The sequence below is a fragment of the Doryrhamphus excisus genome, linkage group LG15 (assembly GCF_037039965.1).
Source record: "Doryrhamphus excisus strain RoL-2023G ecotype Guam linkage group LG15, RoL_Dexc_Guam_v1.1, whole genome shotgun sequence".
Classification (NCBI taxonomy): Eukaryota; Metazoa; Chordata; class Actinopteri; order Syngnathiformes; family Syngnathidae; genus Doryrhamphus; species Doryrhamphus excisus.
Window position 1 is genome coordinate 10,636,476 of NC_136371.1, and position 17,940 is coordinate 10,654,415.

General features: G+C 43.4%; 1 protein-coding gene across 1 annotated transcript; it reads left to right on the forward strand.

Annotated features, from left to right (window-relative positions):
* Positions 1–1,355: 1,355 nt before the first annotated feature.
* Positions 1,356–16,251, forward strand: LOC131104303 (neuronal membrane glycoprotein M6-b-like). The gene is made up of 7 exons (XM_058051330.2): positions 1,356–1,539; positions 9,549–9,735; positions 9,825–9,984; positions 10,937–11,105; positions 12,361–12,434; positions 12,510–12,575; positions 13,384–16,251. The coding sequence occupies exons 1-7, from the start codon at positions 1,470–1,472 to the stop codon at positions 13,534–13,536; spliced, it is 879 nt and encodes a 292-aa protein (XP_057907313.2). The 5' UTR covers positions 1,356–1,469; the 3' UTR covers positions 13,537–16,251.
* Positions 16,252–17,940: the final 1,689 nt, after the last annotated feature.

A 17,940-nucleotide genomic window follows, 5' to 3' on the forward strand; every position in this document is an offset into this window, starting at 1 on the left:
AGATCATTTTAGTGCATCATAAGCCAGACGCTCGTCATTGTCAGACAAGGCACCTTAGCAGCAAGTCACAAGGGCCTGCAGAGTCTTCTCTGCTGGCCTAAACACACACACAACTTCAATTCGAGTGTTTGTTCCATAAAATGCTCTTCACTGATTCACAAAGGTCTACTATATGCATTTTGTAGCATGTCTCTAGCTTTGCGTTGCCATGTCAATGTAATCTGTCCAGGGCCTCTGATTGGTTGATGTCTGAAAGCCTATGCATAATCATCCTGTTGGGAATAAATGATTACGATTTCACAGAGCCAACACGAGAATGTAAGTTGTAAATGTAGGTCAGTGCTTCTGATAGTGTTGAGGCCAGTAGAGAAGGTCTTGCTTTCAATCTGAGGTGGTGATGAAGCACTGTTTCCAAATAGCAGCTCATAAACATCTGCACGTCTGCTTACAAGACTCCCAGTGAGACTAGATAAACACACATCTTTGTTTATGCTCGCAGATCCGGTTTTAGGGCTGCTCACACGTCAAACAGTCATTGTGAGCCATGGCCCTCTTTGACTCGGCCACATATGGCGCTCAGTAGGTGTTGCTTTCAGCCCTGTGGCTAAAAAACACCCATTAAGTGTCATGAATGTCATGTGAGCCATTGTGGTGCCTGATACTCGTCTCTGTTTTGAGGTATGGACACTTACATGGGGTGCAGGGGGTAGGGGGGGGGCTCCCTAGACTTGTTTGTCTGAAATAGAGCCACGTGGGGGCCTGAATTAAAACCGGATTTAAGAGGATTCAGGACAGATGGCATTCTATTGTTTCAGGGTGTCTTTATTATGATTGGAAAATGGGTCAAATTATGGAATAATGGAACACACACACACACAACAGCATCCTTTAAGGTGAACAAAGGAAGTGTTTGCCACCCGATCACATCAGTTTAACAAAGGCGCTGCTAGGAAGTAACTTTGCCCCACTTTATACTCTGAAAGCACAAGATTTTCTTCTCTTCCCTCCATTTTTCTGTCTCAATTTACCAGATGGAGAGGGGGCGGTGATGCTGTGTGTGTGTGTGTGTGTGTGTGTGCATGCATGCATGGCTACCCATGAGTTTGCATATTTACAGCTCTTGCGCATTTGACCAGCATGTCCTCCACATACACACCGAAAAATGTTGACACTGACATTTAACAAAAGGGGAGAAAATGTGGTATCCTGGCAACGCATCATCATTTGGGCTCATCAGTCCAACCTGACAGCGCGTTTGCATGCCGAAAATGTTGTTAATGTCTACGGGGGCCGTGCACACGCTTTAAGCGGAGTATGGAGCGCGCAGCGGGAGGAGGGAGGCTGTGCATGAGAGAAAGAGAGAGAGAGAGAGGGAGCGCGCACAAGCATCAAGTCCCCGCGACCACATCCGCCATCGTTCCCCTGCAAGCTCCCAGTGCCGCTATAGAAGACCAGAAAGCCGCTTTATAATGGACGGAACAAAGCCGGCCATGGAGTCCAACGCGGAGGAGCCTCAAGACGAAGGACAGGAGAGCAAAGGTAGGCTTTGTTGTCCTGCGCCAAGCCGCTTGCAATGGCTTCCCGCGCCAAACAATAGCGGATCATTTTCTCATGGCCAGCCGCGACAGAGGCAAATACCATCCTCCTGTTTTATATTGCTATTTTTCTCTTCAATGAAAGAGACATCCATGCAATCGGTTGCAAGCATTTCTGCACTGTGATATTGGCGATGAAGTGCGCTGCTGCGCCCTGCGCGTTCACGACTGCCCCCCCTCCGTCAGGTGTGCATGAGACATCATCATCATCATCATCCTCATTTACTTGAATGCATGTCAGCATCGATTGGGGGTTTGGTGTGTCATGGCAGGTTTTTTTTTTCAAGGTTGTCTTTTTGCAAAGGAGGTTGCAAAAAGAGCCGCACACTTGACGCACAGGGATGGTCCAAGAGCCTCACTTGTAAGCACATCACTCTTCAGGCTGCACTTTGAAGCCTTGCACAAAGCGTGGGAAGCATCCTTGAGCTAGTGCAGTCCTTCGCTCCAGAATGTGATTGTCAGGGGTGTGTTATTGAAATACATACATTTAGATGATTTTTCATCACACCAACGACGGGAGGGATATGTGTGTGTGTGTGCAATAATGGCAGGGTGGTGCGCCACCATTTAAAATCAAAGTTGCATAATTACTGTTTTGGAGGAGCAAAGGAGGAAAAGCGTGGGGCGTCCCTCCACACGGATGGTTTAGGAAGCCATTACGTCATCCCTGTCTGAGGCGTGCCGTGATACGCACAGGGAGCCCGTCCTACAACATCAGCTGGGTGAGCCCGTTTGAACGCCTCCCCCAAGGACGGGCCCCCCTGAATCAGTGATTACTTATTACGCATTTACTCCAGGTGTGATGCTGCACAGCTGAGTCCAACCAGGAGGATGGCCTATTTGCGTAATCATTTGTGCCTTTTGACATCTGCAATGTGACCATGAGCTTATAGCATCCAATAAGACGCTGAAGATTTACAGCAGGGGGTGGGGGGCAAAAGGCGACAGTGCTGGAGTAAGAAGCTTGTGTTGGCGGGCGCCAGCACGGCCTTTTCCGGTTTGGCTCTGAATCGTTGTGGAAGTTGCACGTTATAATACAGGACTTATTTTCTGTCATCTTTCCACATACCCCCAAACTGAAATACCGTTGCCAACCGGGTATTTATTGATTTATTTGTACAAATCACCGTATGAGTTGCTGGCACCAGCATTCTTCATACAAGTAAAATATATCAAAATGAGCTGACGTTAATCTGCAATGAGCACTGGTGTAACATCGGTTGTGTCCTATTGACTTGAATTTGTATGCCAAAGTAGGCCCATCGGTCAGATTCTATCCGTTTGATTGACACCTCCTTGAAGCCCCTGCCGAGCTGCACCGTCCTTTTGTGTGTAAGGCCTCGTTGTTACGTAATGTGGCGCTATCTCGCCATCCTCACCTTCAGTGCTCAGATCAGGACCGGGAGAGATTACGTCATTGTCTGGAGGGATGCTGCATTTTACACACGGAGGTGAAGACAGCGGTGGTGTTTTTTTGTAAGCATCTGTAAAGCAGATGAAGTTTGTGATCGACAGATAGGAGAAAAGGTCGTGGCCTGTGAATGAAAAGGTCAACTTTGGTTTGATGATCACCCGTCAGGTGAGGCCCTGCTGCTGCTGACATTTGGTTTGCGCTTGCGATAAGACAAGTTTCATCTCCTGTTGGCGTCGTTTTAAAACGTGGCAGCTTTTGTGACATATTACGTGACATAACTCAAGTATTCCAAATCAAAATGGAAGCATTTCTTCTGGTGTAAGGGACAGCTACATTTGTTTAAAATTCCTAACGACACAAACATCAGGCACAAGTGGTTGGAGTTCCTGGACTAGCTGACAAACTTGCTGAAGCCTGATGCCTTTCCAACGTTACTTGGTCGTGTGAAAGGGTCAAAAGAGCACGGACTAAGGAACAATTTATCACTGTCCTAACTGTTTATTTAGTGGGCTTGCTAATAGCCTTTTTCCCACCGCAATCAGTGGGTTTCAAACACTGTTAGTCACGTAATGACCACATAAGTTGCTTTATCCATTATCGTGACAGGCCTAGATGTACAGTATTTCTAATTTTATTTGTGAATGAGGCAAAAAGAGGTGATGGCGCAAGTGAACATTCAAATTTGTCATTGTTAGAGAAGTTTTAAGCCACAAAAACGGCCACAAGGTGGCAGACTTGCATTTTATAAGCATGGCTCTTTTGCATGTAAAAACACACTCAAAAACAAGGAGAATGTGGGAGAGTATGGGGGAGTGTAGCGTGCACACACGCGCATGCATGTACACACACAGATAAGTTCCAAATGTCAAAAGTGTAAATTGAAAAAAGTTAATTGTAAATACATTTTAAATTTTATGTTAAACAACATGGCTGCACGGCGGTCTAGTGGTTAGAGCGCAGACCTCACAGCTAGGAGACTAGGGTTCAATTCCAGCCTCGGCCATCTCTGTGTGGAGTTTGCATGTTCGCCCCGTGCATGTGTGAATTTTTGTCCGGGTACTCCGGTTTCCTCCCACATTCCAAAAACCTGCTAGGTTAATTGGCAAATGTATGAATGCGAGTGTGAATGTTTATTTGTCTATATGTGCCCTGTGATTGGCTGGCGAACAGCCCAGGGTGTACCCCGCCTCTCGCCCCAAGACAGCTGGGATAGGCTCCAGCACCCCTGCGACCCTCGTGAGGAAAAGCGGTGGAAAATGAATGAATGAATGAAAGTTATGCGTTTCACAAAAAGCTGTTTTTCTTCAGTTTCTTGTTGGGAACTGATATTTTTCCTGAAAACTTACCAATGTTCTACTACTGATTACTAAAAAACAAAAAAGGAAGACGAAAGTCTATAATCTTTCTTTTGGTAGGTTCCATATTTATATAGCCAATGTAGCATTGAACACAATATTCTGTGTGCCTTGGAAAATCAATCAGAATGATCTAAAATGGCCGGTACTGAAGGGGTTGTCTTTTGAAAAATGTCTGGGATTGATTGAGTTAATCATCGATTCATCAATTAATTGTTGCAACTCTAGTGAGGAATACAGTTGTTTGGGAAGAATTTGGCAAGATGCTTAAATCCATGCATCCCCATCTTCCCAAAATGTGGACTACACTACATAACATGTTTTTGTCCTTTTTCGCCCCAGCGCTCATCTTTAACACACACACCCTTCGCCTACTGTATCCTTGTCGGCGCCTGGAGGTGTGTGTGAGGTCGTGGGAGCATGTGAAAGCCGTCACACAGGGAGGGAGAGGCTCATGTGTTCCTCATTTGAAGTCATTTGCCCAAAGCATGCTGTCAGCCTCCATCTGGACACGTGTGTGTGTGTGTGTGTGTGTGAGAGTGTGTGTGTTGTGCTTGCATTTGTTTACGTGCCAATGACCAGGGGTGGTTGAAAAGAATGTCTGCGCTTGCTCTGACTGAGGGGGAAAAAAACACTATTTTTACATGCATCCAGAGTGTGTGGTGCAGCTTTGTGGTCATACTCAGCACTTTCACATTTAGATTTAAATGCTTGCCAGCAGATCAGCATCCGTATTGCTTGTGCAACATTTATTTTGTTTTTTACACCAAGTCCAATAATAAGCAGCATTTGTTGACTGAAAGGCTTTGTGGGGATATTTGATGCACTAATGAGTGATTACAATGGCCGGCAGTATTGTTGAGTGCCAGTATATGAATAGCAGCGTGACAGGTTGGCACAGCACGCCTTGTTCTCGAGTGACGTCAGCCTCCCTTGGCCCTCCTCCATCACCCACTGATGCTGAATCTGCTCCCCGTCCTCCATGGCGGCCGACGGCGATTAGCGCCAGTCATCAATTAGCCATCGACTTGACGTCGGCTTTCACAGAAATTCCTACATCTCGCACAATGTTCGGCGAGGCCCAGAAGCTTCTGGAAAGTGCATTTCCATAATCGCATCACTTCTTTAACATCTCAAAGAGAGTGACATCAGCCAAGTTGGTTGCGTAACTGCTGAGCCACTCACTCGGTTGGCAAAGCATCACATGTGGCCCAAGGGGCCATTTTGTATTTTAACATTGTCCGCTCTGTTTCAGTCCCTCCTCCACTGGCAGGTGATTTCTGAAGAGCGCTGACATCACGTGTGTTTGCATGCTCATGCTGATATGAACTACCAACAAAAGACGCAAAGAAATCGTGCACTTTTTCCCCATGATAAGCTTATTATTTTGGACACCATCTCCATCCAATTTACACGGTACTGATTGAAATAAGTCTTGACAATTACTGAATTATCAGAACTTTGGGGGTTGGCTGTTTCACTACATAACAGCAAATAAAATACCTGTGGACGAACTCATTCAATCCCAGACATTTTCCAAAAGCCGCCCCTCTCGGTACTCTCGGTATTGATGATTTTGACCCATTTTTCAAGGCACACGGAGCATTGTGTGCATCGACATGGTAAATAACAAAAAAAATGCTATTCAAAACTTTCTCTCAGGTAAACAGAAGAAAAAATAATACTTGCAGCGGCAAAAAAACAGGCATGGGAACTTGTTGGCGGCAGAGTGAACATACCTGTATCAGGTAATTTCACTGTGGGAGACTGGTAATTCACCCGGGATGTGAGCACATCACTCACCAGTGTAGTTGCCTCCTGTGTGTGGAGCCCATAAGCCCATAAGTGTTTTACCTGTTAAGAACCGCTCAATTATCTATCACTAGCATAGTGTCTTCCTCCTTACTTCAATCACCGTTCGTGTCTGATCTCATCAGATCAGACACGAACAGTTTAAACTGATGACATCACTGATGTGTTCACGTATGCGTCCATGATAGCAACCGTGGCTGTGAAGCGCAACACTATAGCGCTGAACTGGGTCGTGGGTAACAAGTTGCCATGGCAACTTATATTTGCCGGCCCCGAGGCCAAGAAGTGTTTTTCTTACACGCACATTTGTTGCAGTGCTCTTCCTTCTCTTCTCTTTTCTTGCTCCACTCGTCTCCTTTCCACGCATCTCGCACCTTCCTTCTTTTTCTTTGGCCTGCATCTTACTGCATCCGAGCCTGCTCGTTCACGCCGATCAACGTTATAATATGAAATAACCCCATGAGGCTAACCTGGGGCTGCCTTGTGAAAGCGCTGAAGTGATTTATGGCCCAATAGGAGCATAGTAACGTATTGTTTCTGCCAGGCAGTCAATGTAAAGGCGACGCAGGCTTGTGGTCATATTTCACAAAGACGGCACAGGCAGGGTGCTCACAGAGGTAGCGGGATGCAGTGAGGTATAACACGGGAGTAACGCACTGACCTTAGAGTGTCACCTCAATTCGGCTTTAATGAATAGTCCATTGATTTCCATTAGGCCCGACTCGAACCGACCACTCTGGGCTGTCTGTTTCCCATTAGCGGGCTTTTAAAGCCGCTTCCACGGACGGAGCGGATGGTGTGTGTGTTTAAAAGAAACCTGGGAATTCATGCATTAAAGCCTGTGGGGGCAGGGAGATAACGCATCTCGGCAGAACTTAGAAAACTTTGGATTTGTCTTCAAGACTTTACAAGTACTCTTTAGCTGGTGTTGAAATAAGTGCAGATTAGGTGACCTGGAATAAGGATTACCACAATGCACTGGCAGATTTGTTTTTTCATTTCTGAATATTCTCACTGATGGCGAGCAGGCGGGTGTGGACCCTTACAGCAGGAGTGTCAGTGTGCAACCTCCTGGTCTTCAGTGGCCTGTTTCTAGCATGGGGCTTTAGAGCCCTTCAGCAGTGGTTTTTTTTTTTTGCTCCACCTCCCCATTTCTTCATTAACATTAATAGGATTTGGATGTATTATGCAACGAACCTCTGCTTCGTTATGCAACGCAGAGTCTCAGAATCATCAGCAGCACACTTTAGAGGGGAGCGTCTAAGTCCCCCAACGCAGACTGACTGGGCTTATAGCGTGTGCTGGCACATGACCCCGACATCCTGAGCATCAGAGTGAGCGCTCTCGTTAAAGCCGTCAAGCGAAGGAGCCACCAGCCAATCAGAGGGCGGAGGCACAGAGGCTTATTATTTAATTACGCACGAAACAAGAAATATAAATTTTTACCCCTGAAAAAGAGCTTTTAGTTGTTATCGGTTTGTTAGTTAGCGTTAGTTGTTAAATCAGCGGTACCTTTTTTTGTCATTTCAGTAATCTCACTAGGAATTTTGTCGTTTCATAGTTTTTACAAAGAAGACATTCAGAAGACACGTTCAAGACCTTCTGATGATATGTAGTATTCTACACTGGTCACTAGGTCTTCATGTACGATGAGACACACACGCACCAGACCTGGTCGCTGGCACAACCGGCTTTGATTGCAGGTCTCACAACAGGTAAAGTAATCCCTAATACGGGCTACCGTTGAGGCTGTAACACACTGCAAGATAAAACACGACTCTGAAACCCTAACTTCACTTCTGGGCCCCTTCCCGGTCACTCCGCGCCCAAACACATTCACAGCAACACACACGAGGCTTATTTATGACTTAAATGGTTTATTTTCTCTTATTATGTCTATTATGAGGCAACATGGGTGTTAATTCATGTCTAGAGGCCTCTACTAATGTCAAAAAAACATATTTAGAAGTTTGTAAGTAAGGTTTGCAGAGATTCACTTATCACGGTTGAGTATGGAACCAATATTCGTAGAAGGGTACACAAAATGCAGATGAAACCTGAAATGTACGGAGGCCAAAGAAATGTAGATCCAATTTCATTAGACACCCAAAAGTATGGGCAAAAAATACATTTTATAGAAGAATTAGCATGCTAATGCCTTGCATAGTAGTGTTAATGTTAGCAAGTCATTCAAACCCTTGGATGGTAAGTTGGTCAAGGAATCTAAATATGTAGATAAAATAAATGTTGGACTAATATTTAGTGTAAATTGCAATATGGGGGCAACTATGGCGCTTGGCAAAGGCCTGCGCTGTCTGAGCGCTTTTCTAGTTATAACTGCCGTTAGTGGCTTTGACATTCAAGTACTCTGAAAAGCTACGGATGTACACTCCTCCCCTTAGTTGAGGACAAAATCAATTAGCTTTTTTAAACTCATCAATAGCAACCGCAGTCCTATGAGAGTGTAAAGCGACATGCTCCAAGTGTTCAATAGAAAACTATGGTAGTCTTGCTGTGGTTTTGCAGGATGTCTGCTTTTTTTTGGGGTTGAAGAAAGATGGATGCGGTGTGTGGATGTGGTTTAATTATGTGGAAGACCTGCCATTGGCTGTCAGGTTCTATTGATGGAGTCGGTGATGAAAAGCGTTAGAGGCTTTTGGACCGGCTTGTGTTGGATGTTAAAGTGAATCCTGTGCTCTTCCCAGTGGATCATCTGTCATGGATCGTAATACGAGTGTTGCTCTCTGACGTTTCACACATATCACACATATTTCAAAGGTTTGCGCCCAGGAGTGTTTGCATACAATGCTTCAATTCGGCCAACAAGCAATAAGCTACTGATGCTTCAGGGTTGCCAAATGGAACAGGTCGCCTTGGAAACACCGCACGAAAGACACCTAATTTCAGCCTTTCTTCCCAACTTCCTGCTTTGCAGAAGGATCTATTTTTAACGGGCCGTTATATAAGATACAACTCTTACTTTCCCTCCTCCTAGTTAGCCTTCATCCTCTTGACTGTTGATGTTCATACAAGAAGGAAAGCTTGTGATCATTCTGGAGCGCTCAAGTGCGTCCCAACATTTCAGAGGTAAATGTGCTCAAGTGCTGTCGCTCCTCTGGCGCCCTAGAAAACATCTCCTTGGTTCCAATATCATTTATTTAGCATCACAACATGTCTTATTCATGCCATCTGGTCATAAGAAGGAAACATTGGAGACAAAAGAGAGGAGTAGGGTGTGAGTGTGCTTCAATTCAGCACAGCCTGACGGAGATAAGTCTTGTATCTTTTTAAGGATGAGAGCCCTGACCTAACCGTAATCAAGCTCATCGAGAACCTTCATGCTTATCATATCTGCTCTGTCATCCCCAACAGGATGCTTTGAGTGCTGCATCAAGTGTCTGGGTGGGGTGCCCTATGCCTCCCTGGTGGCCACCATCCTTTGCTTCTCTGGCGTGGCCCTGTTCTGCGGCTGCGGCCACGTGGCGCTGACGGGCACGCTGACCATGTTGGAGAACCACTTCTCCAGGATCACCAGCGACCACGCCACCCTCACAATGGTGTAAGTTGTGCCGCTTCACAAAGGAGTTGGATAATGAACCACTTTAACGAAGCCCTTTTCACCCCTTCCTCATCCTTCTATGTGCTCAGGATTCAGATCTTTCAGTACATCATCTATGGCATCGCCTCCTTCTTCTTTGTCTACGCCATCGTCCTGCTGGCTGAGGGCTTCTACACCACCAGCGCCATCAAGAAGGAGTTACAGAGTGACTTCAAGACCACCGTGTGCGGCCGTTGCATCACTGCCTTTGTATGTCACACACTCTCACGCACATGCTGCAAAGATTTGAAGCTCTCGGGAAGATGGTGGTGGAACGCCTTACAGCAGGGGTGTCCAAAGTGCGGCCCAAGGGCAGTTTGCTGATCACAGCTTTTTTTTTTAAGTCTACAGATACAATTAAGCACGGCCCACAACAGAAAATTACAAACAAGGTTTAAGTGACTGACACAGTGAAAAGAAAAAAAGTGTCATAAGGATTAAGCAGTCGTTAAATTAACCTAAGTAGACGGAAAGTAGCAGCTTTTTATACATCTAAGCTGTTTAACAGAAATGGAATTTTAATGCTAATGCTAATGAAGGCTTGAAAATTGTCAGGAAATGTCGGAAATGGGATATGGAAGATTTGGTTACATTTGGGGGTTGATCTGCATTACCGTCTGGATGCAGGAATTCTTTAGCATTGCGACGTAGGACCAGTTTCGGCATTTGTGCACATAACTCCACGAAAAATGATCCGAGCTCTTGGAAAAATATAATAGACCAGATAATGGATCTGATTACCCAGAATATGGAAAAAATAGGGGACTTTAGGTTTACCAGTGTGGTTTACCATCGTACTTTTGTAAAGCTGCACCAGCTGACATCCGCTACACAGAGTAATTCTTCAACTGGACAATGAACTTCAACACCTCAGCATACACAGTCATTGCCAAAAATATTGGCAAGCTAAAGATGCCAATGTTTTTTGGCCATGCCTGTTTGGAATACAGTATATCTGTGTGGGCAGAAATACTGTACACACAGACTTAAACCCTTGGGGGTATCACTGGCACAGTTTCTGCAGCATCATAGCCTGATTACTTCAATTGCTGCAGATGTCCAATTTGTGTGCACACCGTTAGCCTGTGAGTGGTAACCTTGTTTTTCTCTAACCTTGATGACGAGCGCAGTCATGGACACTTAATTTCTCTCCTCCTTCCAGTTTATGTTTCTGACCTACATCCTCACCCTGGCCTTTCTCGCCATCTTCGGTTTCACGGCCATCCCAGTGTTCCTGTTCTTCAACATGTGGAACACCTGTGCTGGCATGAGGTCACCAGACTCCAATATCACCTCCCCTGACTCCATCTGCGTGGACGTCAGGCAGTACGGTAAGTACGGAGTTTGGGGGAAATGTTTGATTTTTTCCCCTTTAGATAGATGGTCCAAAAAGGGGGTGGGGGTTGAGGAGCGTACTCACATATGTGAGATACTGTAATGGTAATGGTCATGGTTTTATTTCATTTGAACATGCATCAGATTACAATTAAGTGCATCACATAATCAGTTCACAGTTCCACATGTCCAAAAGGAGTAGGAAGAAGCAAAGCTTATTAAATCCTACCCCTCCATCTGGTACTTTTACAATCAGTAACTGTTACATTTGTTCACTTCCTGCTTTCCATAATACAGTTTAAGGGTTTTTTTTTGTTTTGTACCAAAGTACGAGGTGATATGACCATACAATGACATAATGGGTACCATAGTAAGTGTCAATATAGTGATATATATATAGCACATCATGACTGGTTCAAGACTCTTCATCCTTGTATTTAGCAAACATCAACTGCTTGTATTGTTTCTTGAATTGGCTCATCGTTGTGCATTGTTTGAGGTCCTTACTCAATCCATTCCATTGTTTGATTCCACATACTGAAAAGCTATGGCTTTTTAACATAGTCCTAGCATATAAGTGTTTCAAATGTAACCGTTACATTTGTTCACTTCCCGCTTTCCATAATACAGTTTAAGGGTTTTTTTTGTTTTGTTTTTTAATTTTTGTAATTCATTCATTCATTCATTTTCTACCGCTTTTTAATTACAAAATTAATTTAAAATTAATTAAATTTTTTGTCCCGTACCAAAGTACGAGGTACGAGGTAATTTTTTGTAATTTTTTGTCCCATACCGAAGTACGAGGTGATATGACCATACAATGACATTATGTGTACCACAGTAACTGTCAAAATAGTGATATATATCACACATCATGACTGGCTCAAGAATCTTCATCCTTGTGTTTAGCACCTTGTATCTGTTGACAGACACGGATAGTAGATGGATTTTCTTCTATAGATAAATACTTTGAATATAAATGGATGTTTTCCCCCTGCTGTTTCAAATGATTTTAAAGTGTAAGAAAACAACATTGACATGATCGAAATCCTGATTGGATCTGGATGAAAAACCCACTCCTGCTTTATCCTGCTGTGTGTTTGACGGCGCAGCTCACTGTATGTGACCCACATCAGAGGGGCAGCTGGCCGAGGATCACGTAGCACAGGCAGACACACTGCAACACCGGACTGCTATTTGACTTCAACCGGTCACATTGTTTATGATTTTGAATCATTTTGTCCCCTGCAGGTGTTATTCCATGGAACGCCACACCGGGAAAAGCTTGTGGTGCCACTTTGGGAGACATTTGCAACACGAGTGAGGTGAGATTCTGCAACATTTTTCTTCATGTTTGGCTTTTATCGTCCTCCACCAACCCAATGTGTTTTGGATTGCAGTTCTACCTGTCTTACCACCTCTACATTGTGGCGTTAGCCGGTGCCGGAGCTACTGTCATTGCACTGGTGAGCACTTATGCTGTCTTTAAATATGCATGTTGCCATGGCGCCATTATCAGTTGCCATAGCAACCCCGGCTCTGCCACTCCATGCGTCAACCCACGGGTTAACATTCTACCCTGCGGCCCGCCTCTGAGTCTGCGTGAGCAGAGGGTCATTATTTCTGTTTTTGTCACAGACGAGGGCGCTTTTGTTTCACGGTCACTCATAGTGAGACTTCTCAGAGAACATTCTCTGATGATCTTGGGTTTAAGCGCTACATTTGGGCAGTGTTGTTGACCCAGTTTAACAGGCGATTTGGTAAATCTCTTGCAATCTTTGACTGTGATGCAACCTCTGCATCCTCTGTTTAGTGCTAATTCAGAGCAGGGTGGAAGCATGTGGAGGTAAAAACAGCCAAGAAATGCATGATGGGCATGGAGATATCTGTGTCATTTCATACATCTATATTTTTCTTGGCGCTTTTGTTTGTACAATAAGTTACATTTTGGTTCCGTTTTATGAACTTTTTATGCATTTCCTGAAGTTTTTTTTGTGTTTCCTGAAGTTATGTTAGCATTTCGTACAGTTTTGGTTGCAATTCCCGAATTTTTGGTTACATTTCAACAAGCTTTGTTTGCATTTCCTGAAGTTTGGGTTGTTTGGGTTTGTGTTTTGTACAGTTTTGGTCGCATTTTCTGAACTTCTTTTGCATTTGCTGAAGTTTTGGAAGCATTTCGTATAACTTTGGTTGCATTTCCTGAAGTTGTGGTTATGTTCTAGAAAGTTTTGACTGCAGACAGTCCACATAAGAGTGCTCTTGTACTTTATTCAGATTCACTATCTGATGATCTTGTCAGCCAACTGGGCCTACCTGAAGAGTGCCGTGTCCACGCACGACTACCAGGACATCAAGACTAAGGACGACCAGGACCTGGAGGCAGAGGCACGCTCCAAGGAGGGCCAGAACTCGTCGTCCTACTCATAAGGATGAGCGACCCTGCTCCATGCACCGCACATTTAACCCTCACACCGCCAACCGACCCCACCACACCCAGCACCCACCGGCCCCTTCTATAAAAAAAAATGTAAAAAATAAAAAAACAACGCCACCCCTCATTATATTTGATAGTCCCGCAAGCTCCTGAGTCTCTCTGCTCTTCCCTTCGGCCATGTTGGATCACGTGGGCGTGTCCTCCCACCAGAAGGGAACAGGATTGAGGATCAGGAGAAATGGCAAGCCCCCAAAGGGGCTTCAGAACGGGTCGAGCTTGCCTGCCAGGATCAGGCTCACGCACGGTTCATGGGTTCCGAAGCGTCTACGGGTTGTCAGGCTGCAGTGGTGCGGCCGTCATGGCCCCGCCCTCCCCGAGCCAGCACAGCCTCTTGACACACGGCTCCCCGAGGCCAAAATAAACATTGTTTACTGTCGGTGCCCTCCACGGGGGAACCCAGCGAACAACTTCCTCTTTTTTTGATGTTTTATATGCATATATATATATATGTATATGAATATTAATATACTGTGTGAATGTGTACGAATGTTGTTGTTTTTTAATACTCTGAAAAGTATGCCAGGTACTATTAAGATCTTTCATGTTTTCATTTTTTCCCTTTGCTTCCTTTCCTTTGACTCTACATTCCTGGTATTTAAAAGTTTGTTGCCGTACAAGAACCTACAGAGATGGCAATGAAAAAGCGATCTCAAAGTGTTACATGCATGATTTGGCATTTTGGGAAACGCTTACCTGTGCATACATTTCTTAATTTAGGATATTCAATTGCTAAAATGATTTCTTTACAAAAACACTTGTAGTGTCTTAAGAGTCTATAATAATGACATACATAGTATTTATCTTTGCACAAACATTGGAAAAACATAAAAAATGACATCAAATTAAATTTTCAGGTGGTCCTTGGGTTATGAACGAGGACTTACTCTGCGTTGTAAGTTCAATTTTAGTGTAGGTCAGACATAAAATACAGTAATAAAAACACCCAATACAAAATTTCTGTCAAAAAGACATAGTTGCTCAACCCCCTCCCCGGCATCTGTACAACATCCAGGTAGACGTTTCAATACGATGTTTATCCTTGATGATTGTGTTTACGGACCAAAATTACGAGCATAAAACGGAGGACCACCCATACAACCAGAATTCTCAGGGCATTCAATCAATTGCAACTGGACTGTTCGGGTTTCGCCTCTCATTCGATCCGTGCTCAAAGGCCAGTCAGACTAGATAGAAGGAGCTCTCTTCTGGGAGCCTGGTGCAAGAGCCAATCTGCTCTCGTCTGGGAGCTTGGTGCAAGAGCCAATCTGCTCTCGTCTGGGAGCCTGGTGCAAGAGCCAATCTGCTCGGATGAGAGGCGAAACGTCTTCTAGGACAACCCCAACAGTCCAGTTGCGATCAATGGAATACCCTGAGAATAGACTGACCTGAATGAATCTGCATGAGCTTGGTTCGCTTAGTTTGCTAGTTTTCCACTTCAATGTGTTGCTACCCACTAGGAAAATAGCAGCATCAACGTTTCAAACTTCGTCATCTCTTCAAGTAAACGTTTCCCAATAACAACTTTTTCTTTGCCAGCGAAGCCCGACACCTCAGGTATCGAATCAAATTGTTGTGTCTTTTAGCATGTGAAGCACTTAACCCAAACCACATTTCTACGCATGAAATATCATTTTCTAAAAGGCTTCCTTTTATGGGAAGGCCTCACATGTAAATATTTGAATCCCAATTGAATGAGAACACAATCAGTGTTATGCCATGCTATTCTATATCTTTTTCACAAACATGCAAATGTTCCCTCTGTGTGTGTTACTAACTCTGCGTTTGATATAACAATTTTTACGTAACATGCGGATTGATATGTCGTGAGAGGGATACGGTGCAGTCATGACACGATGGATGGTGCTTGTGATGTATGCATTTAAAAATGTGAAAGAATTCATTTTGAATTAATTGTGCATCAGTCAGAATATTTTTTCTTATTTTTGGGACGGCTAGCCAAAATAGTGACGCTGAGCATATTTATGTTTTTGTTCATTCTCTTTAAGCCTCTCAGATGAGCCACATAGACTGGTTTTGGATGTTTACACTCGACTAAACAAGTCAGGAATTTCATACATTCATTTTATAATCCAATATTGTTTACTAATCATAATCTATATTGTATAATTGATGATCACTGCTTAGTCTACCCTAAAAAAAGGAGAAAAAAGACCATTTATGATGAGATGAAGCATGTCAGTATTGTGTGCAGCTGTCTTATTCTGTATAAAAAATGACTTTATTGCCATGTGTGTCATGTTTGATAAATATACGTGCTCTGCCGCCACATGGATGTAAAGGCAAACTTCAATTTCCTGTAAGACAATGCGTGTCAGGTTGTTGCTGTTTCCTTGTTAATTGCATGAAGGAGACATGACTGTCTTTGCAGTTTTTTCAGGTGATGTGTAGTCAATTGTATGACAACTTTGGTAGGCGGTGTTTTGCTCCCCGTTCCTCTGCACCCCTGCCCCTTTTCTAAAAAAAAAAAACAAAAAACAAAAAAAATCCATTGTGCTTTGATGGCATTGTAGTCTCTGTAGGTGTTTCCTTATGCTTTTTGTTTTAAGTTAGAAATAGATTTATGACTCCTACATAGTGATGATTTTTGTAACCTTCTCTAGTAAAACCGGTATTTTTTATTATCGTGTTACCGTTGTCTCCTGCCTCTTTCTTGACCTGTGTTATTCCTGCAAAAATGTCATGGAATTGGTAATATTTACACAGGTAAACACAATTTGTTAACCTGCTAGCGATGCTAATATGTGAACACATGCGAACATGAAAGTGGCAAACTTGCTAATGCTAGCAATGCTAACACCTAGTATTATTGCGGTCAGCATGTCAGTCCATAGTCCAAACACGGATAAAATGCAAATATCCAACATAATCAAAATAATGATGCTAAGATTCTATGTAAATTTATAGCGATGCTAATGGTTATAATGCTTATGTTTGCATGCTAGCAATGTTAATGTTTGCATATTAACACTACTATGATAGTTCTAACTATTTAAATTTATTGCTAAAAAAAATGGCTAAAATGCTAACAGCATTCCAATATCTAACACGATAACACAAGGATTTATACCAATTGAAATTAAAACATTTTAACATGCGAGTACAAAGTAGTTTTGTAAGTGTGTAGCTATGAAAACTGGACTGGTCGCCAGCCAATCACAGGGCACATATAGACAACCATTCACACTCACATTCATACCTATGGGCAATTAGGGGGGGCTAATTAACCTAGCATGTTTTTGGAATGTGGGAGGAAACCGGAGTCCCCGCAGAAAACCCACGCATGCACGGTGAGAACATGCAAATTCCATACAGAGAGATGTGCAGGGTGGATTCGAACTCGGGTCTCCTAACTGTGAGGCCTGCGCACTAACCACTCGTCCGTGCAGCCCACAATGTTAACCTATTTTTTACATTTATTGTTATATTTATTTTTACATTTTAAACACTTGCCTTTAACACCCATATAGCCAGTTTTATACTGATCATCAAATTACATTCAATTCCACAGCTCAAAAGACAATTTGATAAGTGTACTCACGGTGACAGGTTGCTGGCGCCAAGGTTTTAGTTCGGGTCGATGCGGTTCCACTCCAATCCTGTAGGTGGCTGTAGCGACCTTTAGGAAAACACAGCACAGTCGACAAACTGCACACGACTTTTTTTCGTCATCGTTTTCAAAAAACGTATGCAGCTAAGATCTTACAACAGCCAGTCTGCAACTAAATTAACCCATAAATTTACTTTTGTCATACAGTATAACTGCAGTATGTTGTATTAAATAAAACCACGAAAATGAACATTTTACACTAGCTTCAATCAAAACTGTGCATTAGTGACTTTATAAGAGGACATTTTTATGATGGAACTCTTGTATTCGATTCCCTTGGCTGACAAATGCTGTTTTATATGAATACCTTTATGCTGCTGTGTGACATATAACACTCACTTTTAAGCAAAAGCGCAGAAAGTGGACTCGAAAACCCACCGTGGAAATGAAGCAGATGAGAAATCAGCCATTATCACCGTGAACAGGTGCGCGTGCGTCACTTATGTCAATATGACGTGATGCAAGCGCCCACTAGGGGACAATTCAAATATTACACATTTCCTCGCTAGGCTTATAAAATATAATGTAGATTAGCCACACATGTAGAAATTGTAGGAAGTTATAAATATTTCAATGAAAAAAAACTGCATCTCAGCTTTGTGGTATAGGTGAAAAAGCATATTGTTAGTATGAACTTTGGTTTTTGCCCTTTTGACATTTTTACTGTTGTTTTTTCCAAATATTTCAACTTTTTTCTTAAACAATATGA

What these genes read in the sequence shown, in the direction of transcription:
- LOC131104303 (XM_058051330.2), top strand. Translation starts at nt 1,470, where the DNA reads ATGGACGGAACAAAGCCGGCCATGGAGTCCAACGCGGAGGAGCCTCAA. An exon ending in CACGCCACCCTCACAATGGT is followed by an intron (nt 9,736 to 9,824) that starts GTAAGTTGTGCC and finishes CTATGTGCTCAG; the next exon opens with GATTCAGATCTTTCAGTACA. An exon ending in GCCGTTGCATCACTGCCTTT is followed by an intron (nt 9,985 to 10,936) that starts GTATGTCACACA and finishes TCCTCCTTCCAG; the next exon opens with TTTATGTTTCTGACCTACAT.